At 35.5% G+C, this 24,801-nt stretch overlaps 2 protein-coding genes and 1 pseudogene across 2 annotated transcripts; 2 read left to right on the top strand and 1 right to left on the bottom strand.

Annotated features, from left to right (window-relative positions):
- Positions 1-4,516: 4,516 nt before the first annotated feature.
- Positions 4,517-10,768, top strand: LOC107862544 (homeobox protein knotted-1-like 6). Its single transcript, XM_047409702.1, has 5 exons — positions 4,517-4,945; positions 5,349-5,489; positions 5,643-5,769; positions 9,844-10,127; positions 10,463-10,768. Exons 1-5 carry the CDS (start codon positions 4,697-4,699, stop codon positions 10,613-10,615), a joined length of 954 nt encoding a protein of 317 aa, XP_047265658.1. The 5' UTR covers positions 4,517-4,696; the 3' UTR covers positions 10,616-10,768.
- A 591-nt stretch (positions 10,769-11,359) lies between these two features.
- Positions 11,360-14,687, top strand: LOC107862543 (cysteine-rich receptor-like protein kinase 42). Its single transcript, XM_016708156.2, has 6 exons — positions 11,360-12,255; positions 12,615-12,734; positions 12,851-13,201; positions 13,296-13,530; positions 13,663-13,807; positions 13,991-14,687. The coding sequence occupies exons 1-6, from the start codon at positions 11,478-11,480 to the stop codon at positions 14,387-14,389; spliced, it is 2,028 nt and encodes a 675-aa protein (XP_016563642.2). The 5' UTR covers positions 11,360-11,477; the 3' UTR covers positions 14,390-14,687.
- A 4,715-nt stretch (positions 14,688-19,402) lies between these two features.
- Positions 19,403-24,388, bottom strand: LOC124897156 (annotated as a pseudogene).
- Between the last annotated feature and the right edge of the window lie 413 nt (positions 24,389-24,801).

Here is a 24,801-nt window from a genome sequence, read left to right as displayed (position 1 = left end):
ATAGATAGATAGATAGATAGATAGATAGATAGATATAGATATAGATATAGATATAAATAATCGTAACACAAATATGGTTTAAATTGGTGTGTCTCTCTTATCTTGTGGCAACAAGGGAAAGAGGTATACAAATGTAAAAGTGATACCATCAACCACTTGGAATTGAAAAACATATATGTGTATATGTTTATGTTTACATTATTACATTGAAGTGTGAAAGATTTTTGAAAAGTGATTTGAACTTTTACACTTTATTAAAAATCTCCGCAATAGATAAATTATTTAATTTTAAATAATCAAACGTTACACGTGCGAGGCACGTGCGACTAAACTAGCATATATATGCACACACATACACACACACACACATACATATACACACACACACACACACACACACACATATATATATTATGTCGGTTTGATTTGGATTCGGTTTGACTTTTTTTTGGTTAAAACCAAACCAAACCAAGAATGGTCGGTTTTTTATTTCAAACGACAAACCAATCAAACCAAACCATAAGTCGATTTTTGTTCTCGGTTCGGTTTGGTTTGACTTGACAGTTTGGCCTGTACACCCCTAGTCTCTTGTAATAAGTATTTCTTCAAGTCTTTTCCATATATCTAGTTTCTTAAATTTAAGTTTTTTTCTACTTACATAATGGAGTGATCTCTTTGTATTGGGAGCATTGAAGAAACTTGGTATAGTATTATAATATAAATCTTATTTTAGTTCTTTCAAGACCTGATTTTATTTAAAAGCTAAATACTCCGTGTTGAAATACTCGTGCCAGAAATTAGCGTTACTTGATAATTTATATTATAGTTATAGTTTTATTAAGTTGTGCTTCCCACAAGGAAGAAAACTAAATATACTATAAGTATTTTATGAAATATAAGTAATAATAATTTTTAGTCACTTGTTATTTCAAATCTTTGAAATTGCTTCTTTTAATCCTTATCCTCACGGAAGGATTATTTCGAACTATTTCTTAGATTTAAATAATCTCTATCTTATTTGTCTCAATTCGTATCCTCGCTGAGGGATTGACTCAAATAAGATTTTTGATTTGAGGGATCTTTATCTTATTTCTTTCAATCTGTATCCTCGCGGAGAGATTGTCTCAAGTAAGTTTATTAATTTAAAAATTACTCGCAAGGGGTCTTTATTCCTCATAAACACATAAATCAAGTCTAGAAAGTTAATCTACGATTTTATAGAAATTACTAAAATAATGATTTTATTATAATAAACATACCAAGTGAATTCAACAACCCCAACTTCCTCTCCAAGATAATCTTTTAAGCACAATTTCTTCACATACTTTATTTTCAAACTTAAGAAATTACTCTCTTTTCATCAATTTGATTCTCAAATAGTAGTCAAAATACCATAAGTTTGTAGCATAGATTTTTCGATCTCTATGGGACGATATCTTAAACTATATTAGAATATGACAGAGTACGAGCAACAAGATCTTATACACTTTGAACTTGTCAGTAATATATTCGTAAAAAGCAACAAACAGAATACTAAATAGCGTTTCTATTAAATATACTCTTTGAAGTTTAAACGTACATTTGCACATCTCCAACTTTAATATGGTATTATCAAATACTGTACCGAACCGAAGTTTAATTTACCAATTTCTGAATTACTGAACCGATGTTTATTAATATGGTATGTGGTATCTACATTCAAATACCGATTACCGAATTACTGAACCCAAACTTTAGAACTACCGAACCGAATTCTGAACGCCCACCCCTAACTGGAAGTAGGCACCACATTGGTGTTCTGAATCATGATAATTTTTTCTGTCTTTATTTTATATTCAATTATTTATTTGCTTAATTGTTTTAAATCTAATCTGTTTTGTTAAGTGTATTGATCTGCAGTCGAGTCGATTGTGAAGAGTCAGTAGTCGACTCACAGAAAATTTTCAATTCAACCTCCTCTTGAATTTCATAAATCCTTATGTTGAGATCATGAAGAGACATATATTAAAAATTTGAGATATGAAAGAGATGGTAATGACGAAGAGTAGTAAAAGGATTATATTTGTACAATGAACATTCGTAGAGTGACGGAGTCAAAATTTTCATTGGGGAGTTTAAAAGTGCGCACTCAAACTAACTCAAGGGGATTCAACATTTAATATAAATACATAAAATAATTTTAATCATATATAAATACTATAATTTTTTGGCGAAGGGGGTTCAGCCCCTTCATTGTATGCTAACTCTGTTACTACATTCATACAAATTAATATATTCTTAATATAATTGACTTTGTTAATATAGTTTTTTGAAAAATAATTGAACCGACACAATGGGAAGTGGCAAATGGAGTTAAAAAGGTATTTCCACTATGTAATTAAGAATGGTAAAGTTCATTTAGGAGCATCTAAAGTTCTGCTTATAATCGGGGAAAGAAGCATTAAACAAAAAGTACTTGGCAGGAAATAATGGAAAGAAAAAAAAAAAGGCACTTGGTAGGAATTGGAATAATTAACCAGTATCTTAAACACAGATTTTTACAGGGCGATTTTAAAACTTTCCGATATGTAGAGGAAATTAATTAGTTGATAAATATTCAATTATGATAATTTTGAGAAAAAAAAAAGGAAGGAAAAAAGATACTGTAAATAAATATGGTGGGAGTTATTTAGTCAAGCACATAATACGTATTTTAATGCTCACTGTGGGCCTGCTCATTATCAACTACCACTCATCATCACCAATCACCTCTACTATCACAATTATCGTGACAATCAGCATCGCTACGCCAACAACTACTGTCAGCTGCTATCACACCTATCACTCTATTATTTTAATTATATCCATCTCCGACGACAACGCTACCACATCATCAATGATCAACCTCCACACACATTCTTCGATCACCACATCATTAAACCACTACCATCGCTAAAATCTATCCCACCAACAATCATCTCTACCATCACAACTAACAATGTCCCCAACTACTACCAACACTTTATCGTCAACCACCATGCATCCATTTTTTATCCACCACGATCAACACCTCCAACTACTACCATCAACCAACTTCATATCACAATCACCACAACCATTACCATCGCCACCATCGTGACAGTCACTACAACAGCAACCATTTTCACCATCATTACAATCAACACCACTATTTCTATCCGCTAACATCAACTATTATTACCATCACCACCATTACAAACCATCTCCATCATCATTAATAAATACAAACTTTTCATTTTTTAATCAAATAATGATTTCATTTTATTAAATTAAGATTTTTCTAAGATTTAATTGTTTAAGTTATTTATATTTATTCTGTTTATAGATAAATAAGTTATGCACATTCAAATAATGAAAAACAAATAATTTTAATCATTTGAGTGTATATTTTTCATTTCTCAGACGCCTTAATCTTAATAAAAATAAATGGTTACATTATTTAAGTGTAGGTAAAGTACGCAAAATGCACATAATAATGATCCTTATTGCACCGAAAATGCTAAAAAAATCGTTACTTAGAATCGAATTATAAATATATAGTTTATTCAACTTGTGATAGATATTCTTGTCAAGCGTCTGTTCACAAGTACAAATAGACCACCCTCCTTACACCATATATTGCACATTCGTACAAAATTACCATAGCAAAATTTACTTTTACATTGAGGGTAAAACATTTTCAAGAAAAAAAAAAAAAACACAGTTCTATTGAAAATATTTGTTTATTATCAAATAGATCTCTTACATCATAAAAGATAAAATACATGAAATCTAACAAGTGAACCATGCTTTCTTCGAAATTTGTCTGAACTAGATGTATATCATCATGTGTGATTGATTTTGTAGATGAAAGTATGGGAGAATATTTTGGTAACGTGGTATTTTTGTGCAAGTCGTCCATATATGTGATGAAAACGGCTGGCACTAATTTATATAGATGGATGGTACGGTGTAAAAAGAGTTCACAAAATTAATAAGGTAAAGTAAAAATTTTAAAAAGAGTTTAAGTTTTTATACATTAATGAGGTAACATAAAATTGATTAGTTATTAGGTGATTACACGCAAATCACGTAGTAAGCATTAATCATTAAACTGGTAAAAATAATAACTAATCTTCAATATATGTGAAAATGTCATTCTTTATAATTAGTACCATTAACTAAATCATTTCTTTGGTAAACTTTATGTATAGTTAAATGATATCACATAGATTGGAGCGACTAGCAAGGGAGTATTATATCAAAAAAAGAATTAATTTTTCCCCCTTAAAATTTGGGGTAAGGTAAGATAAATGAGAAAAAGATTACAAGATGTGAAATCGAATTCAAGTAGTCAACCAATGGACCTAATAAGATTCCTTATTGTACCATTAAAATTCAGAGGTGGTGTAAAATAATTTTTTGACGATATATGGCAGTAAATATCTCACTTAAATATTCCATTTAAGCAAAGTAAAAAATAAAGAGGACAAAAGTAGTTCCTTTTTCCTGATCATCAGGTGTTCCACGCTACCATTATAAAATGTTCTCCAGGTACTAATTCATTTATTTATAGGCAAAAATTTCTCTCTCCATCCCCCAGCCTCTATTAGCTTCGTTCTTCACTTTTATTTAGCAAAAGTTATTTATTTAGAAAAACCTTGTGTTATATAGTATGAAATTATATTAAGATTATGTGATGAGAGAAATGTATGAATTCGGGTCCAGTAGTAGTAGTAGTGATGGTGGTGGTTATTACTCCGATGATCATTATAATTTTCAGGCGATGGAATATATTGAATGGCCACCGCCGTTTCGCGACGGCACGGTTACATTAGCAGTTGATAGTTCTCCTAATTTACAAGAAGATCAGAAGAATATTCAAGCAAAGATCTCTTCTCATCATTTGTATCCTATGCTTCTTCTTAGTCACATCGATTGCCACAAGGTATTTAATTAAATACCTTTCATTTATGAAAGGCCAAGGTAAATCGGTAGGTTGAGGTTCGAGTCATGCTGGAGGGTGTAAGGGAAAAAACTAGTACTGTTGATCCTATTGATGATAAGGTGGAGTGGAAAAAATAAAGGAAAATCTCAATTTTTTTAGCTTTGATTTAGGGTTTTGAAATGCTAGTATATATATATATATGTGTGTGTGATATGCAACATCTAGGGTTAACGAAGGATTTTATTGGTGATAGATAAGATATGGAGTACAAATATATTAATATCCCTTCTAATTTGACAATTTTTAGTGTCCATCTCATTTCATAAATAAAAGCTTTAAGTTCTTAAAGAGAGCAGTAAAATTTTGTTTACTTAATTACATTCTCAAACAATAATTTTTGTAGGTTGGAGCACCACCTGAGATTGTGAATCTGTTGGATAATATTGTCCAAGAAAATGATCTTTATAGGAAATCAAGCAGCAGCAGCAATACTTCCTTAAATCAATTGATGATCACTGACGATTCTGAGCTAGATGAATTCATGGTAATTATTAAAAAGTTAATTTCATTCCCTTTTTTTTTCTCTTTATTTTCTATGGTTTAAGGGTTTAATTTAATTGGCATCTATATATGTGTGTAGATGTGTTTGTCCCATTAATATATCTTTTTTAGTGATTAATGTTGATATACTGCACAGGCAACTTATTGTGATGTGTTAGCTAAGTTCAAGTCGGATCTGACAATGTGTTTCAATGAATCAGCTACTTTTCTTAACAATGTTCAATCTCAACTTACCAATCTATGCACTACAACCAATATCTCAGGTATGTATATCTCTCTCTATACATATGTACATGTGCTAAATTGCTTCTCGAAAAATTAAAAATATCACATAAATTGAGGCTGAGGGGTACATGAAATGAAATAAAATACTATGTTTAATTTTAAGTTAACTTTCTTTGCATCAGTTCTAATATCAGCTATTAACCGTTAGAAACAAGATTGCAGTGGTGTATTCTTACTCGTTTTTTTTTTGGATTGGTTCAGAAGGAATTCATAGCTTTTTAATTACAGAAAAAGACCTTAAGCGTCACTCAACGTATAACTCAAAGTATTAGATCTTGAGGTGAGATTAACCGAACCATATTAGGGGGCGGATTTAACCCATCCAAAACCAATGTCAGACTAGTCTAACACCCACTAGATCGTGGGACAATATGCTATGAAGCCTAATATCCGATAAATCAAGAACTGAATGTGTATGTTTTTTATATCATGATAAGGGGACGACCCGGTTCATACCTACTCCGTAGGTGTCGGGGAGGGGGGACCACTCTGGGCCTGACCTACGCGCCCTCACCCCAGCTTCGCTGGAGGGGCGTTTCGAACCCCCGACCCTGGCACACCACGGTAAGCAAGCTTACCGCTGAGCCAAGGCCATCCCTCAATAATAAAATGGATATTGACCGTAACTCAATTCCAAAAATTTGCTTATGCGAAACCAGACTCTGCAAGGAGATCAATTACCATGTCCAGAACCGACTTTGTATACTTATTAAGTTTTAATTACTACAACATTTTCATTTTGCACTCCCTCATAGGAATTTCAGAGTGTTTGTGGTATATTATGCACCTTTAGTTTATGGCAACACATGTAAGCTGATTCAAAAGTTATTATAATCTTCTTAAACTTTAGGTCAAGTCATATAATACTAAGACACATAAAATAGTAAAATGGACACAGCAGTATATTACTTATAATAATTTTAAAGCTTCTGATGCACTTTCTTCTCGGGCTTTATTGTTTTTTCTAATAGAAGTAATAGTAATGGTGAAAAGTGAAAAAGTGAAATGCAGAAGGTGAATCCTAGATTTAGTATAGAAAGAACAAATATTCTGAATATGGTACAAGAAAATATAATAAGTTGATGACCTTGAATGAGATTAAAAAAATGTCCAGATTGATTATTCACAGTTGCATAGTAAGGTAGCAATGTTATGTTTCTTTTTAATCCAATGGACATTTGATAGTTCCTTGAAAGTATATGTATCAATGGGGTAAAGAAACAACAACTACCATCTCACGGGCTAGCTAGCTCTGAATGACATGACATTTCTCAGGTGCTTCCATGTCTGAAGAAAGCAACTAGCTACAATGTTTTGTACTAGATTCTTCTGAGTTTCTTCCCTTTAATTTCCAGCATCGACTCCTCAATACTTTAAAAAATAAAGGTGTGTCATCTCTTAGACGAGGTTGCGTACACTCCACTTTCCTTAAACCCCCGTTAGCTTGTAGGATTACACTAAATATGATGGTGTATCTGTTACATCAGTCACATAAGTCTAGCTATCACACGCTTAAGTATGATACTTAATGACGAAATTATGAATTTTAATTAGTAAGAGGGTTCAAATTAAATAAATACAAGAATATCGCACTTGGAATTTGAACAAATCATCGAAAGCAATTTTTGAAGTCTCTTAGCTTTTAATTATGTCAAAGAATACAATTTGTCAAGAGAGAAAAAGTGATGTGCACAGCTTCTAATTAATGTACATATATAAAATTAATGAAATAAATAATCTGAAATAAGGTGGAGAACCCTAATAAGTAGTCTAGAGGGAATATTAGCTTGTTAATTAAGTATAGTAAGCATGTGATATGGTGTCAGAATGAAGTACAATAAAAGTTAAGTTTCCAATAGATCTCCATGATATTGTCGTCCTCAAACATCCAATAGTTTCAATCTTCGATTCATCATTGTCTCTTTATTTCTATTTTAAGGATTTATAAACTAGTAACACTGAGTAATTAATTAGTATATAGTTTATGCCCGTATACATTATATATTCAGTTAGTACACAAGTTGTTCAATGTCTCGTGATAATTTTAGTTTAAATTTGCTTTTGTTGCTTCGGTTAAGTAATCAAAAGGAATTAATGTTGTGGTCTTTTGGTTATTTTAAGTATAATCCAGTCTAGAAAAGCTGTTATTCCGTGCATTAATGTTGGAGATAAGGAGTTGAGAGATTATTATGTCATTTAAACCTTATTCTATTAACAGATTAGATGTGTAAAGCTTATATACTTCCTCCGTCTCAAATTACCTGTCCCAAATTTCCTAATTTAATTTTTCATTTTACTTGTCTTTTTTCATTAATCAAGAAGAGACAAAAAAAAAAAATTTCATGTTCTACCCTTTGCATTAATTACTTTTTCTTCAAATTAAAATGTAAACATCATTTAATAGAGATACTATGATAAACTAGGCATGTTATAAATTATTTTTTTTAATCAATGTGTCATCTCAATTTGGATGGAAGGAGTATATTATGATCCAGCCCAGAAGATATATATTTTTTTTTATTTTTTTAAAAAAGGCTGCATTCCATGCACAGAAGAATTCCTTTAGGGTTATTGGGGGCTTGCTAATGTGGTACTTTTCAGGATTTTGATTATCAAATGAATTTTTCTTTGATTATGTTTCTCTATCTAATTTATGTGTCACTTTTCAAAAATTGTACGAGTCAAATGATTTTTCCTTTGATTATGATTTTTTATGTCTTTTAAATATTTTAAATTGTCAATCGCTATACTTATAACACGTTTTACACGCAGTCTGAAAATATGTAGATTTTGTTAGAAAAAAATATTCAACATTTTATGTCCCAATTCACAATCAAAATTTAAAAGTTTGACTCTCAAAATTCGAATTATGCCACATAAATTAGGACAGAAGGAGTAATATAAGATTTCTATTTTTCTTGCACTTTTCTGTAGGACATTGATTTAGTCTCTTTTACATGTTATATCTTTCATCTTTCAATTTGTGAGTTCAATGCTCATTATTTAGTCAATTACCTTGTTTGGTTCCTTCACTTCATTAGGACTTAGGAGTAGAGATGAACTGATGAGATAAAAAAAAGAGAAAGTGTCAAGAGAATAATGCAACCAATTAGTATATTGTGGTACAATCTATTTGATTCTCTGACTATGAAACGACATAACGAACCTCCATGCCTTTGTCACGAGTTAATAACCTATTCTTGTCCTACACAAAATTTAAGAAATCAAAAAAAAAAATTGTGATATTAAATTAAAGATAAGTAACATGTACCAAAAATCTCTTTCAATTATGTGGTCTTAAATATGTCATGTATATATACACACACATACATATCATAATAATGTTACCATTTGATTGATTTTTCGCAGTTACAAAACCAAGTTGTTCTAGGTAAAAACTTACACGCACCCGGTGTATACACCAACTATGGTTATGTAATTAAATTAAGTAAAATACATGTTGATTAATTATGGTTAAGTAACATGAACTTTAAATTCAAACTCATGACATGCATGTATTGGCTTGATGTATAGACCCGGTGCGTGCGTAATGTACCTGTAATCCTGTATTCTTTGAAAATTGAGCAAACTTTAGTTTATCATATCGTCGTTATTGGAATTTGGAAGTGTTGTTTTGCCCTTGTAATTTCTCTATTGAACAAAATGTGAATTGGCTAAGGATAAATTCAATAGCTAAACAATAAAATTGATGGCTAATGAGATTATCTCAAAATTATGTTAGATACAAACAAAGATATATATTAATGACGAAGCTCATAACTAATTTCAATTTTTCTTAGTGTCATGGAGCTCCAATATAAAATGAGTGTACTCCACGTATACAATCTAGAGCTTCCCTGGGGTAAAGGCAATAACAAGATTTGTTTTCCCTATAAGTCGAATTAATTGAATATCACAAGAACAAATTTAACCATTTACGTAATATTAATCATTAGTCGTTTCCTTTTTCATTCCAAGTGCATGTTAATGTTCATGTATTATAAGAAATTTAACAACACATTGTTTCTATTTACTTAAATTTATTTTGAAAGAGAAAGGAGCAGAGGCCGTGGCAGAGGTGGAGGCGGAGGAGAGTGATACAAATGGTGGTGGGGAGGCTAATAATGAAAATGAGCTGAAGGTTAGTAGCACTAGTGATGAAATGTGCAGGAGGAGGAGTGAAATAAAAGATAAGTTAATGGGAAAGTACAGTGGATATATAACTAGTCTAAAGCATAATTTTTGCAAGAAGAATAACAAGGGAAAGCTCCCAAGAGAAGCAACAAAAATATTGTTCAACTGGTGGAATACTCACTACAATTGGCCTTATCCTACGGTAATAATTAATCATTTCATGATTTATTTTGCAAATTCAGCTTCATTATTAAAACTAAATAAATTACTTTACAAGTTGAGTATGTTATGTATCAATTGTCCCACATTGAAAAAATAGAAAAATATTAATGGTTTATAAGTTAAATAGGTTATCCCACATATCAGACTGGTCTTTTGGATTGGGCTTTCCCGTTTGATATATAACTGAGTAATCCATTTAGATAAAACAAAAAAAGAAAGAGGGGGGATATATGGTTTAGAATTATTTTGTTTTTCTTTTTCAATCTTAGATTTTAAAAAATATTACTAGTATATTTTTGTACTTGGTGAATGCAGGAAGTAGACAAAGTATTTCTAGCAGAATCAACAGGTTTAGATCCGAAGCAGATTAACAATTGGTTCATAAATCAGCGAAAACGTCACTGGAAACCTTCAGAAAACATGCAATTTGCTGTCATGGAAACCATACATGGTCACTTTTCTCAATAATTTTTAGTATAGGAAACTAAATCATTTTCATGCAATTAATGTTTCCATCAGATGTTTTCGCCTAGCTTGCTAACAAAAATTATTGTTCTAATATCTTTAATTATGGTTCAACTCCAAGTCCCATAATGTTATTGACAAAGTTTATGTTGATCACAGCAAGCTCTTATATTTAGTAAGCAAGCTCATGCAGACGGAGTTCAGAATTATGAACCAATACATATTGTATATGTACATAAAATTCGAGATAAAAGCAATGGTCACCCTACACCGGCTGCTAAAAAAGTGAATTTAGCAAAATAGAAATGAACAAAATGATATAGATTAATAGAAAAGTATAAAAATATCCGCACAAAATACATCCTGAATGATTTTATTACCATTAAGCTGTGATGGAACTTGGAAATTAATATTAACCATTTATATAATCTCAACTCAACTCTCCGTTTCCAAAAAAAGAACAAAATTGAATCGAAAACCATTGACATTATTCAAGTTTCCCCAAACGGGGCAGGCCCGTTATTTTCTTCTCTCTTCCTGTGCAACAATTTAATTTTTACAACACATTTATGCATTGTCATGTGCATTTGCATAAAATAAAAAGAGAGAGGAGGAAGAAGAAGAAGAAAGAAAGGTGGAGGAAATTGATAATCAATCGACTTTTAGATATTTCCATAACACATTGAAAACTTTATATATCTTTTCAATCCTTGTAATGTCCTGTACGAACATGTTTATTTGTTACAGAAATGCCAATTGTACAAATGGAATGTACAGAATAGCTTAGGATCAATCGTTGTCCCGTTCCTTTCCTTCCTTTCTAACATAAATATAAACAAGGAAAAACAATTCCTGTATTGATTTAATGCCTTTTGCACCAAGATACCTTAAACATGTTACCTTCGTCTCCTTAGTTTATTTCCTCTTTATGTTTTCTCCATCTCTTTGTGATCCGAGAACTACAGTTGCTAATGTTTCTTGCAAGTCCAGGGAAAATAATGTGGCGATTATCGATCTCTTACCGAAATTCACTCAACTCATGGAGAGCCTCAGTGAATTCATTCTGGAAAATAAGGATGCAACATATGCAATGGACATGAATTCACCTCATATTTATGGATTAGCGAAATGTCACAACGATCTTTCTCAGGACGATTGCAAGCTTTGTTTCATGGAAGCTAAAGATCAGCTCGCCCAATGCATTCCTTCTCCGGGTGGCTTTGTTTACCTAGACGGTTGTTTTCTTAGATATGAAAATTATAATTTTTTCGATGAGACCATAGAGAAGAATTCGTCCATTTTTGTTTGTGGTGATCCCACGGATATAACGAATGATCAGTACATGAAGAGGGATTTTGCAGCAAGAGTGGATCGTTCAATCGCGAATGTGACGAGCATGTCGATAGTGAATAATGGATTCGGGGCAACGGTTGTGAAAAGTGGTTTGCTTGCTATCTATGCATTAGGACAATGTTGGGATTATTTTTCGTCCGAAGCATGTACTAAGTGCCTGAATCATGCTGGGGATATGCTAAGAAAATGTTTGCCTGCTGCAGAGGGAAAAGCCATGAATGCTGCTTGCTATTTGAGATACTCTTCTAATAAATTCTTCGATGATGGAGCACTAGTCATCGCTGATAAAGGTAACATTAAGTCCCAATGGTCTAAAACATGATACTAATTGGTCTTTGTCCTTTGTTAAGAGACTCTGGTCGCTCCTTCTCCTAAGCCACAGGCGGTTTCTAGCAAAGTAACCAGATACACTAAGCTCCCGCTATGCATAAGTTTGGGGAAGGGGCGGACCACATTGGGTATATTGTGTATAGTCTTGCCATGTTTTTCTTCAAGAGGTTGTTTCCATGGCTTGAACTCTGATCTCCTACTGGTCACACGGTGACAACTCCAAGACTCCCCTTCTATTTCTAGCAAATTATAAAGGGTATTTTTGTTACTTGTCTATATTTTAGCTAACATTGTCCCTTGTTCATTTGTTTTTTTCCAGGACCAAAGAAGGGTGTGAATGTGTGGTTAATTGCAGCAATTGCACTATCGTCTGTCTTGGCATTATTTGCTATTATAGGAGCTTATGTAGGCTATCGAAGATTTTCTAAGGAGAAAGGAGGTATACTTCTTTAATGATACATATATTCCGTCTCTTCCAAGTCGAGAATTCTATATTATTGAATTTCTTTTTGTTCATGTTCTGATGGATCTTGTGCTTGTCGCCACATATAATAGGTTCAAAGAGGGTTCATAAGCTTCCACCAACTTATGAGACGTCGAAACTAAACTTCAAGTATGAATTGCTAGAAAAAGCAACAGGAGGATTTGATCCTTTAAACAAGTTAGGCCAAGGTGGATCTGGTTCAGTATATAAAGGGACTCTTCCTGATGGCAAAAATATCGCTGTGAAAAGATTACTGTACAATACGCGTCAATGGGCAGAGGAGTTCTTCAATGAGGTCAATTTGATCAGTGGCATTCAACACAAGAATGTTGTGAAACTCTTGGGTTGTAGCATAGAAGGACCGGAGAGTCTTCTGGTTTTTGATCATGTATCCCACAGGAACCTTGATCAGTTGCTTTTTGGTAACAATTCTTCAAGTATAATCTAATTAGTAGCAGTGCTTTACTATACTTTTTTCGGTTGCAGATACAATAATTTGATTGTTTTTTCTTGAAGATAAGAACAAGCGTCAATTTTTAAGCTGGAAACAGCGGTTTGAAATTATATTGGGAATAGCAGAAGGACTAGCATATCTCCATGAAGGAAGCAAAGCAAAGATAATCCATAGGGATATCAAAAACAGTAATATTCTTGTTGATGATGAACTCGTCCCAAAGATTTCTGATTTTGGACTTGCTCGACGATTTGCTCCCCATAAAACTCATGTCAGCACTGGAGTTGCAGGAACCTTGTAAGTTATCAATATTCAAATTAAGTTTCAAGTTTCTCCGCGAATAGTTCTAGTCTAATTCGCACAACATAGTATGTTTTTACGGAGAGCTATTCAGAAGATTTGATCTCATTATTTCTCATTCTGCTGTAGGGGATATCTAGCTCCTGAATATCTTCTTCAAGGATGTTTAACAGAAAAAGCAGATGTTTATTCCTTTGGAGTGGTGGCCATAGAGGTTGCATGTTGTATAAAGAGCAATGCCTTTGTGAGCGATTCCGCATCAGTTCTACAGTCTGTAAGTCTCAAATCTGTATTAAGTACTTGGAATTGTACGTGCTCTCTAACAGATTTAAGTTTTGATACGAGTTGGTCACACAATTTAACAATATTGATAACGTACTTTTTGAGTGTGATCGTAACTTCATATTGCATTGCCATTTAGAACTAAATAAAGCGTGGTCCTTAACTCTTGTAATAGGTGTGGAGAAATTACAAGTTGAATAAGATTACTGACTCCATCGACAGCAGGCTGATGATTGACTTTGAAGAACAGGAGGCATCGCGTGTGCTTCAGCTAGGGCTACTGTGCACACAAACTAGAAGATTTTCACGACCATCTATGTCTGAAGTAGTGACGATCTTAAGAAACGAAGAAACTGTAATTCCAGTGCCAATGCAACCTCCATTCCAGAACTCAAGTTTACTAGCTCCTCCAGACACACCAAGTAGTTCGTCCATAAATAAAGATAGTTTCGGCTCAGAATGGTATTCCACTGACGGAATTTCTATTCATTCTTCTGAGTTTACTAGCCAATCTAGTTCTCAATCAGGTGAATTTTCGACAAGTGAAAACAGTAGACTTTTGAAAAATTCTTGAAGATTTTTGGTTGCTTGACCCCCATTACTACTCATGGATTTACATTAGTCCTCTCCAGGGCAATGAACCAAAGATCAATGGATTTGGTATCGACCCAATTTGCACATATGTAAACTTTCAGAGCAGAGCCATGACTTGTAAATCACATAGTTGCTTTCGTTGGTGTAACTGTAACTATATACTTCATGAGGATGAAATAGATTGAATCGATAGAGCTGTCTGTGGAAATGTACATTGCCAGTACTGGAAAATGCAATACAGTTTCTTGACCTGATAAAATGGTCTTATTAGTGTCACACCCCTTTTTTGCGTCTCCAAAAAAATTTATGTTTTAAGTTTCGAAAGGGTTTTTATTATTAAAGTGACAAAGATGCAAATTTGTTTCGAAAAAGGACTATTTATATATTTTTATTCAGAGTCGCCACTTGGCATAATCCGGTGTGCCAAGTCACCATTGGAAAATCCTTTTTCAAAACCATTTGACTCTTTAAACTGGTTTGCGAACAGAGATTCTGGTTAAGGAATTATGTTGACCAAGGGGAAGGTGTTAGGCACCCCTCGATCCCGTGGTTCGACCACGGTCGCTCGGTAGAGTATATTGGCTAATTTGACACTACAAATGCATAAACCGCACAAAGCACGCAAAAATAATCAATCACGCAAACAAAACCAAACAATCCAAAATTCAAAACCAAAATAATGTCCAGTCCAAATTATACAGTCCAGGAATAAATAATGCGGAAATATAAATCTATTCTACCCTAGACTAATCCTATACTATGCTCTACCGCTTCACCCGATGCCTCAGGCCTTCACCACGAACATCTTCCAAGTACAAGGTACTTCGGGGCATTCCCCAGATAAATCAATACAATCCTTTAAAGCATTCCCCGACCAAATGCATACATATTTTAGTGCGAGAAAATCAAATTATTCAACAAAATTTCAAACATTCCATGGAATTTCCAACATTCAACCAAAGCCGTCAATTCTAAACATTCCACGAAAACACTTATTCCTAAATTCGCCTACCCAGCCTATATTCGCCTATCCAATTAGCGACCTCAAACCGTGATACTATCGAGTTCACCAATATTATTCATGTTTATTCCAAGTTGAACAAAAAGTAACAATAAAACCATCATTAACCAAATTCATCATTCTATCAATCTCGTAATTCCACCCCAATTTTCCTTTTATCAACCCATTAAAACATGATAAAACTCATTCCTCAAACCAACATAGCGGAATCACAAACGTCATGATCAACATCAACAAAAATCCAACAAAACATAATAACACCACACATATTCACAATCCATTCAACAGACTGAGATAGATAAAAAGAGAGCGGGTTAAGAAATGGACCTTTCAACAATCTGAACTTTGTTGATAATAAGAAAACCTGGACTTGAAATTTCGAATAGAACCTCAACGGCGATGAATCCAACTCGAATAGAAAAATAGCAATCTGAACTGAAGCCTCAAACGACCTTCCAATAATCGACTTTCGTTGATAATAAAGAATTAAAGAAGCCAAACTTCGAACCTCGACTAGAAAATCTCAACGACCAGCCACCTCAATGCCGCTTTCAACCAATTATTATTAGATTAAAGAGATAAAATCTGCGCAAAAATTTTGAATCGAACTTCAATCCAAACAAACCAACTCGAATTAAAGATCAATAATCAACCCGAGGCCAACTCGAAACTTTTTGATGACTGTCCGCCAAACGCACGTAACTCGGAGCGACGCCAAGCAGTACGTGCACTGCTGCAATGGATTTCAGTCGCTAGTTTGGTTTTCTCCGAGGGAATTGCTTCGACTGGTTTTGGACGAACAATAGAGACGACTTTCAGGTGGATTAGACCGGAGAAGATCAAGAATTTTGGCGAATTATTCGCCGAAAAATCTCACCTAAGCTGTGGTTTTTCTCCTCTGTTTTACCTTCCCGTTTTCAATCTTCTTCTTTCATCTCCCTCGCTCAGATTCTCTCTCTTCTTCTCTCCTTTCTCACATCTCTCCCTCGATTTTTCCCTCTGTCTGTGTATTCCGTAGAGTGTGGGTATGTATATGTATATGTGGTGAGGGTGGGGTAGTGGTGAGGTAGGTGGGGTCACGTGGGGTAGGGGGTAGGATGTGATGTGGTTTTTTGATTGGATGGGTTGTTAGGATAGGGTAGGTAGGTGTTGTTTTTTAATTGGAGGGATAAGGGTTAGGTGTCTATTTTTGTTTGGGTAGGCTGCTAGGATAAGACAAAATTAGTTAGGGGATTGTTATTTTTGTTATTTGTGGAGGGATTATCACACGGGTGAGGGTACACGGTAGGATAAGGTAAAAATGGGTAAAACGATATCGGGGAGGGACGAAATTAGGTGTCTACATCATACCCCCTTTGAATGTAAACATGAAGTGTTTTCAGACAAAGAAGTAGACAGCGAGACCAAATTTTGACCCGACCATTATCCAATGAAAGAAACAGAAGGAAGAAGGACAACCGGGTTTTGCCTTAAGACATCCTACCTACTCACATTATGAGAGGATCGAGTGACAAGTATCTCCACTTTTGGAAGGAGATGGACTATGCCGAGTTGGAGAGTCGAGTGAGGTTCTATCAAGTTTCCAATCCGCGGCTCTGTCATTACATCAAAAAAAATGAAAATTTAACAAGTTAAAACATAAATGAAATTACAAAATCCTATTTATACAACTTCTGTTGGCTCATGACTCGACTTTCATCACCCTATTCTTCAGGCGGGCTCCTGACTTGCAATTTCTTTCAACTTGTTGCTTGGCTTTCAATTACTTTGCTTTGTTGCATGACTTTTCATTTCTTTACCCTATTCTCCAGGCGGGCTCCTGACTTGCTATTTCATCACTTTGTTTCTTGACTTTTCATTTCTTCACTCTGTTCTTCAGGCGGGCCTCTGACTTGCTATTTCATCACCCTGTTCTTCAGGCGGGCTCCTGAAAACCAAAATTGAAACTAGAACGAAAAATTATCCCAAACAAGAATTATAATAAAGTAGTATTTCATTATTGAAAGCATTGTCCCATTTTCCAGGACTGAACAGAAAGTAAAATCCCATTTTTTAGGAGGGTCCTCTATTGAAAGTAAATTCCCATTTTTTAGAAGGGTCTTGAACATAAAGTAAAATCCCATTTTGCAAGAGGGTCCTGAACAGCAAGTAAAATCCCATTTTTCAGGAGGGTCCTGAACAAAAGTAAGATCCCATTTTTTCAGGAGGATCCTGAACATAAAGTAAAATCCCATTTTTCAGGAGGGTACTGAACAGAAAATAAAATTTCATTTTTCAGGAGGGTCCTGAATAGAAAGTAAAATCCCATTTTTTAGGAGGGTCCTGAACAGAAAGTAAAATCTCATTTTTCAGGAGGGTCCTGAACAGAAAGTAAAATCCCATAGATGTGCATTTCCAATGGTAGCTGAATTAAGTGAAGCGAATTTTCCCCTATTTCAACAAAGAAAATTTGTCAGTTAAAAACTTAGTGGTGGCTTGCAGATCTTGGCTTCTCAGGTATCTACCCAGCACTCGTTCCTTTCATCTTTATCCCAAATTGTTGACACCTGCCCTATCTTGCCGCATCATTGACCCGGATCCAGATTGAAAGAAGTGAGTTCTGACTCAAACAATGGGTTTCTATTTTACCATGCCTCTGAGGTGCACCCTTTTCCCAAATCTGAATGCTTCCACGAATTCAATAGCCTGTCGGTTGATAGACTTCTTTTGCTTCGTGTTGAATTACGATCATATTTCTTTCCTGTGTTGTTCCTTGGCTTTTCCTCGTATAATTGGAAAGACTGGTAGTAAATTTTGAAATCCTTTCTCGTTTGTTTTGACACAGACTTGACTTAAAATATAAAGAAATGATGGTGACTTTTTATTTTAATAAATGACATAAAAGGACAAAAAGCATGAATATGTAAATGAAAGAAAAGGGCAATGTCCCATATTCAAAAAGAAAACTTATCTGAATACGACAACCAACTCCAATGAGTTTGACATGCATTTTGGATTGAGCTGCCTGATCTTCCTATCCAAACTCCCCATTTGTTGTTGAGTTCATGCCTTTGCTGTTGATCCACTTCTTCAAATCCATTGGACTCATACATCACATTCGATTGACGACATCTTAAAAGACTTTTGTCAACAAATCTCTTTCTTTTCACTTTTCATTTTTCTCTTGAACTCACCATCGCCTTATGGTGCCCGTAAGGGTTTTCACCAATAAGACTCTCTCATTTTTATTTCTCTCCACTCACCATCGCCTTATGGTGCCTGCAAGGGTTTTCACCAATAAGACTCTCATTTTTATTTCTCTCAACTCACCATCGCCTTATGATGCCCACGGGGGTTTTCATCAATAAGACTATCTCATTTTTGTATTTCTTTCCTGATTTCTTATGCTGAGGGAGACAAGTGGTACCTCACAATATATCATCATATCCATTGCATGCTTAGCCTTGACATTATCAAAAATTGATCTGAAGGACTTTCTTTGGTTGTAACTTGACTTTTAGTTAAGGTTAGAAAAGATGGTAATGGGCTCAAATGATACTTAAAGTAGGGGTGGGACTTACAACTTTTGGAATCGACTCAAACAACACATTAACATATGCCCCAGTTTTGTTGAATAGGTGAATCTTAAATCTTTATTTGGTTGGACCAAGCCCGAAATAGGGAAGCCAACGTATCTCACTCCCGAGAGAGGAGAATAAGGTCGGACGTAGTTCCATCAGCTTGTTCTTTGTTTTGATTTGATTGATTTTTTTTTTCGAACTCTTTCTTTTATTCTTATTTTCTTGACATTTATCTTTGACTCTATTTTGATTCCAAAAAAGGGATATGAAAGAAAGAAAAAATAAAACGAAGCTCAAACGGGTAAACAAAGGATGACACAATGTTTGGATAGAAGAATAAAATGCCTTCATCCTATCAATCTTCAAAAATGCAAGTACTAAACATGCAATAAACTCAACAAAGGATCAAATATCATACATAGTATCTTTTGACCGCATCAGCATTGATAGCCATTTCTGTCATTTTGCCTTCAATATCTGTCAAATATAAGGCTCCATTGGGCAACACTTTCTTCACAACGAAAGGACCTTGCCAGTTAGGGGAGAACTTGCCTTTCGCTTCAACCTGGTGAGGAAGGATACGTCGCAATACCAACTGACCAACTTTAAAATTCCTGGGATGGACTTTTTTGTTATATGCTTGAGCCATCCTCCTCTGATACAACTGGACATGACACACAGCCGTTAGCCTTTTTTCCTCAATCAAACTCAAATGTTCCAGTCGGGTTTTTACCCATTCGTCATCATCAATCTCTGCTTCTACAATGACTTGAAAAGAGGGAATTTCAACTTCTGCAGGGATGACTGCTTCTGTCCCATACACTAATAAATATGGAGTTGCTCCTGTTGAAGTGAGAACAGTGGTGCGATAACCTAGCAATGCAAACGACAACTTTTCATGCCACTGTCTAGACCCTTGTACCATTTTTCGCAGTATTTTTTTTATATTCTTATTGGCGGCTTCTACAGCACCATTGGCCTTTGGGCGATATGGAGTAGAATTTTGATGCGCGATCTTAAACTGTTGACATATTTCTTGCATCAAATGACTATTGAGATTGGCAGCATTGTCTGTAATGATCATCTTAGGAATTCCAAATCTACAAATGATATTGGCATGAACAAAATCTACCACAGCTTTCTTTGTCACTGACTTGAAAGTTACTGCTTCTACCCACTTTGTGAAGTAGTCAATGGCTACCAAAATGAATCTATGCCCATTTGATGCCTTCGGCTCAATCGGTCCGATCACATCCATTCCCCAAGCCACGAACGGCCATGGAACGACCATTACATGCAACTCAACAGGAGGAGATCGTATCAGATCACCTTGTACCTGACATTGATGACACTTTCGAACAAATTGAATAGAATCCCTTTCCATAGTAAGCCAGTAATAACCTGCTCGAAGAATCTTCTTTGACAAGACATAACCGTTCATATGCGACCCGCATACTTTAGAGTGTATTTCAACCATGATTACCGAGGCTTCTTTTGCATCTACACACCTTAAAAGTCCCAGATCTGGGGTCCTCTTATACAAGATTCCCCCACTTAAGAAAAATCCACTAGCCAAACACCTAATAGTCCTCCTTTGATCGTTGGTGACATATGATGGGTATTCTCCTGACTGAATGTACTGCTTGATATCCAAGAACCAAGGTTCTCCATCGAGCTCTTTTTCAACCGCATCACAGTAAGCATGCTGATCACGACTCTGTATATGCACTGGATCGATGTAGGCTTTATCAGGATATTGGAGCATTGAAGACAGAGTGGCTAAAGCATCAACAACTTCATTATGAATCCTTGGAATATGCCTAAATTTTACTAACACAAATCGTTGACATAGCTCTTGCAAGCATTGTCGATACGGGATGAGCTTCAAATCTCGTGTCTCCCAATCGCCTTGAATTTGATGGACGAGAAAATTTGAATCCCCCAACACCAATAATTCCTGGACTCCCATATCAACAGCTAACCTCAAATCAAGAATACAGGCTTCATACTCTGCTATATTGTTAGTACAGTAAAATCAAAGTTGTACTGTTACCGGGAAATGTTGTCCCGATTCAGAGATAAGAACCATACCTATTCCGACTCTTTTCATATTGACAGCTCCATTGAAGAACAACCTCCAACCTGGATCAGCATCTATAACGACTTCATCGCCATACGACACTTCTTCGTCAGGAAAATATGTCTTTAATGGCTCGTACTCTTCATCGATAGGGTTCTCAGCAAGATGATCTGCCAAGGCTTGGGCTTTCATGGCGGTTCGAGTCACATATACAATGTCGAACTCGGTAAGCAATATTTGCCACTTTGCCAATCGACCCGTCGGCATAGGCTTCTGAAAGATATACTTCAAAGGATCCATGCGGGAGATGAGATAAGTAGTATAGGATGAGATATAATGCTTCAACTTCTATGCTACCCAAGTTAGGGCACAACACGTCCTTTCAAGAAGAGTATACTTGGCGTCATATGCGGTGAACTTCTTGCTAAGATAATAAATAGCCTGCACCTTTTTGCCTGTGCCATCATGTTGACCCAGGACACAACTGAAAGAATTGTCCATGACTGATAAATATAAGATCAAAGTCCTACCAGGCTCCGGGGGTACCAGCACGGGCGGATTTGACAAATATCTTTTGATTCGATCGAACGCTTCCTGACATTCTTCAGGCCATTTTACCGCAGCACTCTTTTTCAGCAACTTGAATATGGTCTCACAAGTGGTTGTGAGTTGAGCAATAAACCCGCTAATGTAGTTCAGTCTACCAAGAAAACTCATCACCTCAGTTCTATTCTTGGGCGGGGGCAAATCCTGAATGGCTTTGATTTTTGAGGGATCTAATTCAATTCCCCGACGGCTGACTACAAACCCCAAAAGCTTTCTAGATGAAACTCTAAATACACATTTTGCCGGGTTGAGTTTGAGATTATACCTGTGAAGCCTTTCAAAGAACTTTCTTAAATCTTTAACATGGTCGGCCTGACTTTTTGACTTAATAATCACATCATCCACGTAGACCTCAATCTCCTTATGCATCATATCATGAAATATAGTGGTCATGGCTCTCATGTATGTTGCTCCAGCATTCTTCAAACCGAACGGCATCACTCCATAACAATAGGTTCCCCATGGTGTGATAAAAGATGTCTTCTCTGCGTCTTCATCATCTATAATGATCTGGTGATATCCGGCATAGCAATCCACAAAAGAGGCAACCTCGTGTTTGGCACAGTTTTCTAACAAAATGTGGATGTTGGGCAGTGAAAAATCATCTTTCGGACTTGCTCTGTTCAAATCACGGTAATCAACACACTCGAATTTTACCATCTTTCTTTGGTACGGGAACAACATTGGATAACCACATGGGATAGTGAGCTACTCGAATTACTTTGGCTTCAAGTTGTTTCATGATTTCCTCTTTAATTTTAATACTTACATCCGTTTTAAACTTCCTCAACTTCTGTTTGACAGGAGGGAATGTGGGATCAGTTGGCGATTTGTGAGCCACTAATTCAGTGCTTAAACCAGGCATATCATCATAAGACCATGCAAAAATATTCTTATAATCAATTAATGCTTGAATCATTCCATCTTTTAGCTGTGGCAAAGCATGTACACTAATTTTAGTTTCCCTAACATCTTCTTGATCCCCTAGATTTATTGGCTCAGTCTCATTCAAATTAGGATTCGGTTTGTCTTCAAACTGATTCAACTCTTTGTTTATTTCTTTTAGTGCTTCTTCTTCATCATATTCCTCATCCTTCTTCATTAAATCTTGATTAGTTTGGATTTTAAGATCAGGCTGAAAATTCCGCATGCATATCATGTCATTAGAATCAGCATAAAGAGAACTGTGTAAAAAAGAAAAAGAAAAATATATTAGATACGAAACAAAAGGGACATTGCATTTCATTAAATAAAAAGATAGAAGGGTTTAAACATAGATGCCAACATAACATGAACAAACTAAAATTCGAATTACAACCCTGAAATAACTCGGATAAACAGAAAGAAAAACACAATAAACTACCAAAACTCCCTCCTGACAGGGAGAGGAGTGACGTCCCAATTATTGAGCCGGACAGCTGGACCTATGAATTGTACGTCTGCCATACTGGTACCTTCTCCTAATTCGACCATATCAACTTCAATAAAAAGGTTCTGGAAGTCATCAACCAATTCAACTTCAAATTCCACATGCTTCGTGACACCGCTTTTAACAAATGATTCACTGAGTAGTGGCATTGGGCGAGGGAGTGACCATGTTTCCTTTTTCCTTTTCTTGGATTTCTTCAGATCTTCAGCTATATACTCGAATCCTAGACCAAACGTGCTCACATTCTCACTCGGACATATGGGATGAACTATACCGTGTAGAGACGCTCCAAAACCCTTTCCTGGCTCAAATTCGTATTTCCAAAGTTCACTCACCATCATGATAGAAGCAGAAGACAATTGCGGTCCCGGTATAGCCTGCCATTCAAGGATACGATTCACTGGCACTGTATCAAAAATTTGATAGACGAATGTCTCCTCTACGTTATTTTCTTCAATAAGAGACAAGGGAGAATCTTCATAGGCTGACAAATCTCCTTCACCATGAATAACTACTTCCTGCCTGTCATGCTCAAACTTAATCATTTGGTGTAGTGTATATGCAACCATCTTGGCTTTGTGGATCCACGGCCTTCCCAACAACAGATTGTAAGAGGAGTCTACATTCAATACTTGAAACTCTATGGCGAACTCAACAGGCCCTATGGTCAACATTAGTTTTATTTCGCCAATGAAATTTGATTTTGCACCATCGAAAGCCCTAACACATACATTGTTGGGCCTGATCCTGTCAGCACCAATATTCAACTTTTGCAAAGTAGAAATAGGGCAAATATTTGCACCTGAATCAATCATAACATGAGTGACATAGAAATCTTCACACTTTACTGTAATGTAAAGGCCCCAGTTATGCCCTGTACCTTTAACAAGCAATTCATCATCAGAAAAGCTGATCCGACTGACCTCAAAGATTTTTCCAACCATTTTCTCAAGTTGGTTAATTGTAATATCCCTTGGAACATATGTTTCATTTAATACCTTCAGTAAAACATCACGGTGCTCCTTGGAGTGCAACAACAAAGATAAAAGGGAAATTTGAGCAGGGGTTTTCTTCAGCTGGTCTAATATTCAATACTCTGGCAATTTCATCTTTTTCAAAAATTCGTTGGCTTCTTCTTCGATGATAGGCTTTTTGATAGATGACGGTCCACTCACCGTTGGCTTGGACTTTCTTAAGTTTTTAGGCACGAAGCATCTTCCTGACCTAGTCAAACCCCATACCTCATCTACATCTTCCACAACTTCTTTCCCGTGATAGGTCATCACAGTCCACCCATAATTCCAGGGAAATCTTTTCGTATCAACTATCGGAGGTTGGGTCACCGGTTTGAGGACAATAGGCGCTGCTAGTGCTCCTTTCACCGTCAAGATGGGCTGACTCAGAGCTCCCACCACTGTCAACTTAGGTTTATCCTGACTTAAATCAACATACCTTCTGGCGCCCTGTACTGTGATCAGGGGTTTCTTTGTGCTTTCTTGTGTTTTATCTTCTCTCATCCTTCCTGGCTCAATGATATTGCTTTCAAAGACTCCGCTACATTCACCGATTTCTCCTCAGTGGTCTGTATCTTGACAATAGGCTTATAACCCCTCGAAGAATCTTTTCCATCATATATCAATTCTAACATATTGGCTTTATCATGGGTTGGCAGCGGATTCTGGTTAATGTTTGGACC

This window comes from Capsicum annuum, chromosome 3 (assembly GCF_002878395.1).
Source record: "Capsicum annuum cultivar UCD-10X-F1 chromosome 3, UCD10Xv1.1, whole genome shotgun sequence".
NCBI classification, from domain to species: Eukaryota; Viridiplantae; Streptophyta; class Magnoliopsida; order Solanales; family Solanaceae; genus Capsicum; species Capsicum annuum.
This window is presented reverse-complemented; position numbering and strand designations above follow the sequence as displayed.